Genomic DNA, 7,540 nt, shown 5'->3' on the forward strand with positions numbered 1-7,540 from the left:
AGAACTTCTAATATCTCGGATCTGTATATGTAAACAAGGGCAGTAACTTACAATGTGTTGAAGCAAGAGCATGTAGCCAGCCCTGGCAATATCCAAATATGTCCTGTTACAGGTAAAACTCTTTTCTTTTATATCCATCTGATTTTCAGATTAACAGTACTGAGGGTTAGCAGGACAGTTGGGTATGACAGGCTCAGCCTTTATTCACCATGTTAAGGTATCAATGAAAGAGCTGCCATGACTAAATGAACATGGGTTATTAACGTATATTTGGTATAGAATTGAGATTTACCACCATTTTGAAATACACCAGTACTTTCCTAACTGGTAAAAGGTCCACATCTGTTTTCTAACCCTCATTCTCACTAGCAATATGGCATTTTCTGCAAATTGACAGGTGCACTTTAACACACCTGTGTTCTCACCCTCCTTTTAACACACCTAACACATTTAACTTGTTTTTGGGAAAGTCATGTGTCAGAACATTCCGAACATGGAACAGTTTTTCTTTCTTCTCTGTGTGTCACTGACCATACCTGGGAACTTAGCAGCTGACCCGTCACTTATGGACACAATACATAATTTCCAGATGTAAGATTGTCCTTTACCGAATCTCTTATCTCCACCCATCTGTATTAAGGAATTCTTTTCAAAAACACATTGACGGTGCCCATGTACCTAGAATTCTAGAATTCGAGGACGGTGGTCAGCTGATTGTTTTCCCAGGCATGATGCAAAATATTAGCTTTATATGTTGCTTTGATTGCTTTATCATGAATGTGTGTGGGTACAAAGGTGTATGATTGGATTTTCTGTCCATTTTGGGGTTTAATGGCTTAGCAGGTGAAGGGGCTTATTTTATATTGCAATAAGTAAGTTTTGTTTTTTTGCTTTGTATTAATTGTAAGCTTAGGTTAATTTAAAAATGTAGTTAGGTTTAGATGTAATATCTAAAGTGTATACTTATGTGTGCCACATCCACAAAAAGTTGTTAGAATGTGTTATACAACTCCAAAATGAATAATGGAACTGAAATGTACATTTTTTTGCTGTTAAGTGTATAGTTTATTATTAAATATAAATAAATAAAACAAACGATTATAAACAAAAACGTTTTTTACTACAAAAGCAACAAACTGTACTGTGTCCCATACATTTCCTCTGGGCTTTGCTAGTAGTTAAACTGCATAAACACCTGGTCAGTTTATTGAATTCTGAGTTTCCATTTGGTAAAATCATTGATTCTTTATGCTTGGTCTACGTATTTACAGAAACTATTGCCATCCTTCCTAACAGCGACAACCTGAGTTGGCTGATATGTTCGAGGGAATAAATCAGGACTGTAAAAAATATTTAATTACATCTAAAAATACACTATGGGCCTGCATTTTGGTGTGCTGTTTCTCCACAGCCACCAGTCAGATTGAAAGTAGCTTATATTCTGGGGGGTAAGTAACATGGTGGTACAGCAGGCCTTTAGTTTAATTTTCAGATAACAGGAAATTGAATAGGGGCATGAAACAGTAAAAGAAATTAGAGATTTAGGCTACTGAGTCACTTCTCTGGATCATACAAATGAGTTCACAAAAACCTTACATGGGAAATATATCCATTCTGAGTGTAACAATACATTTGGTCAAATGTAAGTCATCTATTTATAATGCACTGTTACAATTGTTACTTCTTCCAACCCCTGAAGAAAGAACTTGGGAAAAAAATGATTGTTGCCAGTGTGTTTGGTTTTTGGTGTTATTCATGCTTCAGCAAACTTAAAGCTGAACTCCAGGATGAGCAAATATTGCCTGAGATGTGGTCACACTTGAAACTTGGTGTGCTAGTTTAGAAATTCACATTGTTTGTAAGTTTCCTGTATTAAAGACCAGTCACTCCGGCTCTTTCTTGTTGTGTAATGACTGGTTTTGTATTTGACCCTCCTCTAGTTTTCTGCCTGTAGTGGGTGCAATACAATAGTGATGCCACTGTTACTTTTACAAGGTAATACTTGGGTTTGCAATGACATTTTGTATTCACAAAGTTGATTTATATCCTTTGTGGGTATTGAGGAATATAGATAAATGAAAGCTTTTCTGCCTGGCGTTCAGCTTCAATGTAGTGGCATTAGTTGCATTTTTGAGTGATTTAGTGTGTGTCTTCTGCATGTTTCTGTAAACATCTGAGTGTGCTCAGTGTGAATAGGAGACTGTGAATATGCTGTAATTAAACACATAATCTTTTGTTGCAGATGGTGTCTGCAATTTAAATGCACATGTATATTATAGTGTTTCAGTTGATATTAGCCATAGTCAATATATACGGAATTGTATCTCATTAAAAAACACTTCTTACCTACATCTTTCACAGTACTTTACCTGGAAAAGGAGGGGTGTATTGTTCTGCCAGTACATATACACACATAACCGTATATAAAATGTTGCAGGACTTTTCATTATCTGCCAGTGCACATCTGAAAATGTCTCTATAAGTTAAATGTATACCTTCATTGTTGAAAACTCAGATGTTTATAGAATCATGTGAGTTGTGGTGGTTGTGATTAGACAGGTGACAACACTGAGGTTTGCCTTTGCTGATTATCATTTTATACTGTAAGGTGTGGATCCCGAGTTATATGCGTTGACAACATCAAAGGTGGAATGTTCAAGTGCCAGCAACAAAGTGACGGATGCATTTGCACGACTGATGTCTACAGCAGAGACAACGAGCACATCGGCAAGGTGAGCTAAACTGAGTTGCAAGTTATTCTTGTTTTTATATCTTTAATTGTTTTGGTATAGCATAGAACTACATTATTACTATTTATCTTAAAGTACATTAATGTAGTTTTAATATTTTGTAATGGGGAAAAGCAGGACGCTCATCTAAGTGTTGTGTAAAATTTTTGGCAGAATGGAGCCCAAAATAGCTAAATCAACAATTGCATGTATGATCTGTAATTGCAACACTGTGCCCACATAAAGATGAGGAGGATTGCTCTGCCCTTCACGTAGGATCCTATCTTCAAAGGGAATTTTCTATCATTCTTAAAATCCTCTTTAAAGCCAAACTGAGCTTTATTACGCTTAGCCACCCCATGGTAGCTATGGGTTCAGGGTCCTTGTCCTTTTTTTTTTTTTTTTTTTTTTTTAGCAGGCACAGGATGATGTAACTGCTGCACATGGGCACAAGAAATAAACCTGACAAGTTTTGGGATTGTGCACTAGCTGCGTTCCCCCTAGTCCCTTTTAGCTGGGTGCAGCACCCGGCACTTTTCAGTAACCACCCGGGCTGTTTTTGGGTGGTTACGGAAGAGTTAGGTCACAATATAGGGGTTGCCACCCGCCCCTATATTGTGCTTGGGTTGAACACTGACCTTATAATCTATGAATGTTCAGCTTGGTGCACAGTTATAAATTGCAAGAAGGAAGGTAAAAAGACTGTCTTTTCAGAAGAGGCCTAGTTTAGTAATGAAAAATGTTCCTGCTTTTAATTTTTTTTTTCGTTTTTAGGCCACTGTTCTGCTCTAATGTTTCCCTGTAACATACTTGAGCTAAAAAGTAAACATATTTATGTTAAAGTTTTTTTGTGGTGACATTTTTAAATGATCAGTGGATCCATTAATATAGACAGCTAAAAGTATCTGCAAATCCTGACTTTTTAAAAATGTTAGCTTTGCTAGCCCTTGTGTAGAGCAGGGAGGTAAGTTAAGCTTTTAAAGGACCAGCAGTGTGATTCAGAATATTAGAATGGTAAAGGCAAGGTGAATATTTATTAAAAATTAAAAGCAGTAAATGTACAAAATACGATTATGCCTTTACCCTAAGATTCATATTAAGCTGAATCTACTAGTTTGATTACTTTCTTTTTATGTAGGTTTTTTTACACACCTGCCTAATTCCAGAAAAACATTATGGCACCTTGAAACTTAACACTTAGTATCAAAAGGGGCCATAAAGTATTTTCTGAATTGTTCAGCTGTAAAAATGTTAAATAAATGTTAATGTATAACAACATTTTTTGTAATCCTTAATCCTGTCTTCTGAAAAGGAGTTAGCAGTAGGCATCTCAAATTTGTATTTAATGGAAAAATGACATACACGAGTATGAGAATCCTACTCTAGAGGTAGAATTTGCTAATCTGAGTATAAAATTCAGACATGAAAACATGGAACATTCAGTACATAGAGTGATTAGTTTCAGAAAATGGTTACAATAATGTGTATCACCGAAAATCTATCATTGTTCCACAGTCAGGTCATTCTTGAGATCTCCATAGATAAGAAAATTAGAAATCAAATTAGTATGTCAGTTTAGGCAGAGCGGACATTTGCAAATAGACATGTAAACAGCTTTGCCATTAAAACTATAGAATAGTTTTTATTTAGATCAGAGTACTCTTCATTAGAAGCCTCTTCTAAATCATTCTGTCCTGGGCAATAATGAAAAATGATTCTCTATTGTGTTATGACTTTTTTTTTTTTAAATTAATGCTGGGATTTGCTATTGGAGGTAGAATGTATAAAAGAATATTTTCAGCAATACAGAGCGACAGCAGGAAATGGAGAGCTAGGAAAAATAGCCGTATGTTTCTAAAACTCTGAAGATCAATCTGACTCCTCAATATTCCCTGAACCTCTTTTTTCCCCACAGTTTGCTCTAACACCACAAATGTCTAAAGTTGGCAAGAATAGGGAAGTAAAAAAAGAAAAAAATATTCACATTTGTCATTCTAGAGGTCTGCTGCTCTAGGCATTGGTCCTTTAAACAGGTATGTTAGGTACATTCATTAACTGAGCCCATATAGGGCAAAGTTCTTTGTAAAAATATTTAATCCAGTAACAGCCAGGCAATTGGAATTGTCAGGAATTTATCGATGGCAGCATCTGTATTTTTGTCTTATCCAAAGGTTTAAGTGTCAAGGCAACTTCTAATTTTATGGTGTTCAGCATCTACAGAATGGAGTTTGAATCAGATTATGAATACGTTTTTTTTGGGCTGTACAAAGAATGCAGCTGTGGAAAAAAAAGGCAGGGAATGGTCTGTTTTACTCATTGTAGATGTCTTGTTGAGTAGTTTTGGTTATGGGGTTAGTAAATGCAGTGTATCTATATATATCTTTATGCAGTCAACTCAGAAATACATTTCCAGAAAGGCAAATGCAGTGCATGTGTCAAACATAAATATAAAAAATATAAGCAGTACATGGGTTGTAGGAGTGGACACAGGTGTACTTGTCAACATCCAACAACTTATTACAGAATATAATTAGTCAAAATCATCATCAATATACCTGTTTTCATTGTTCCTAATAAAACTTTGCATAACAACCATAGTTGATGCAGTAAAAACAGAAACTTTATGTTTGACATTCTATGCTATCCCCATTCTTCTTAAAAAGAAATAGATACAATAAAAATTCTGGTTTCTGTCCTGAAATGCAAAACTATATATATATATATATATATATATATTCACCTATATACCATGTATGATGCCAAACCAACAATGTAGAAAGGGCATTTGTGATTGAGTCAGTGCACACACAATGCAAATATCTGAGCACAAATGTTCAAGCGAATAAAAGTTTTGCAAACCACACTCAGTGTAACAGTGATAAATATCCCCATGTGTAAATTTATACAGAAACAGGTAATTTTGTTAACCTGTAAACTAGTTCTGGCTAACTAATTCTAAGTGTATCTATAATACAAATTTCCTTTTAGGCCCTGTAAACTGTAGGAAAGAACATTAACACCTTAACCCACACCACTAACATTTTGTTTGTAATTTGTATTCAGACATGTAAGCAATAATTGCTGCAAGAAACAACTTCCTTCTCTTTGTTTGATACATAAGGTTCAATGGGTTGTCATGCCTATTTCAACATGGAAACTGTCATAATACAGTATATTATTAATCATGTATGAACTCTGCTTGCCATCCCTGTTTTTTCCATGTTCTTAATTATGTATGCTTCTAGTTGGGTTAACACACTGCTCTGTTCTCTTCTACTTAACAGGAAACCGCGGAGAGATGAGAACCTTAGCAAAGAGGCTGGCAAAGTTATTGCCAGCCTCCCTGACTTGTCTTTCATGCATGCCAAGGTGTTGATGTTCCCTGTCTCATTAACACCTTCAACAAGTTCTCAAGACAAGGTAGACTGATCAGACAAGGAAAAGAAATCCAAAAAGCATTGGATGTTTTATATCCAAACCTTTTTAAAGAGGAAGAACGTATCTGCTACATACAATCACTTCAGATGAAGTGTTGGTAAGCAGAATGACAAAGGGTATATATACACTCTGATGTATAGTTCAACACTGAATCTTTCATTTATACAAGAATTATTCCAATTAATTTGTATATAATAGCAAGGGGAACTTTTTTTTCCTGATGTGCTGGGTTACATACACTGGTGGATCCTTTCTTAGAAAAAAAAAAAATCAAAAACAGATAAACGTGAACATGCAAAACCTTCACTGCCTGTGAGCCTGTTGCGGTGACATCTTCTTACCCTTCTCCAGTTGTATTACTGTTGTTGTACTGCTACATATAAGTGTTCAGTGTTGCATTTTATGTGTTAATTTGACTTTAACAAATGTGGAGCTGACTCCAGTGCATAACCCACTCTCTGTAAACAGCAGCCCATTTGATAAAGATTGAGTGAAAGCATAATGCTGATGTTTCTGTAAAACTTGCTATTTCAAAAAGGCAGCAATGTTCATTTCATACAAAATTTTTGTCTGGTTTCCTCTTTTAGCGTGCACAGTTGGGCGTGCACATCATGGAACTTTATATAAAAATATACAGGCAGTCTGTGTTGCCCATATAGTCAGGAGTTGTGGAACTCCGGGAGGCTTGCATACACCAATCCCATTTTCTTATCTTTATTCATTACATTACAGCAAGTATAATGTCAGAATTGCAAGTGAGGACCTGAAAGGTTATTCAATATCAAATTACTGACATTCAATTTCTCTTGTTTGTAACTTCAACAATATTTCATCATACATACCAACTCTACAATAAATCACCCATACCATTGAAGGTGTCCACCCAATTTGAATCTCAGAACCAAATCGCATCTCGGAACCCATCAATACGGTCTCTACTATGCCCTGAGGAAGCCAAATGGCGAAACATCCCTGTATCTTGATGTTATTCTGAGATAAGATTTCATGCTTTTTGATTACCTATGACACTTTCTGTTTGGAATTACAAATTTGTTGAGCTTTGTTGAAATTAGGATGTCAAATATGATAAATATATAAAATAGTAAAGCACTTAAATATTGGGAGGCAGGGCCCTTATGATTGCAGGCAGCAGTCTAATCAGGTAGGTAGAACTAACAGGCAATGCACACATGTTTCCTGCATCTGTCGCAGAAAAAAGTCTTATTCATTTGTTTTCTGTGACAGATGAATGAACGAGCACTGTAAATTGGAGAAGAGAGAGGGTAGAACACACCAGTGGTAACTCCCTGTGCTCTCCTCGCTAGGAGTGAACAGTGGTTGTTTCCAATCAGTTGTTCCTCAGCCCACCGTGG

At 35.9% G+C, this 7,540-nt stretch overlaps 1 protein-coding gene across 1 annotated transcript in view; it reads left to right on the top strand.

The window, feature by feature from the left end:
* Nucleotides 1–6,452, top strand: part of AFTPH (aftiphilin) — a 50,378-nt gene extending 43,926 nt beyond the window's left edge. The window contains exons 8-9 of the mRNA XM_072409561.1: nucleotides 2,609–2,732; nucleotides 6,014–6,452. Coding sequence (XP_072265662.1) covers nucleotides 2,609–2,732; nucleotides 6,014–6,158 — 269 coding nt within the window. The 3' untranslated portion in view covers nucleotides 6,159–6,452. The remainder of the gene's footprint in view (nucleotides 1–2,608; nucleotides 2,733–6,013) is intronic.
* Nucleotides 6,453–7,540: the final 1,088 nt, after the last annotated feature.

Source organism: Pyxicephalus adspersus, chromosome 4 (assembly GCF_032062135.1).
Source record: "Pyxicephalus adspersus chromosome 4, UCB_Pads_2.0, whole genome shotgun sequence".
In the NCBI taxonomy this organism is placed as follows: Eukaryota; Metazoa; Chordata; class Amphibia; order Anura; family Pyxicephalidae; genus Pyxicephalus; species Pyxicephalus adspersus.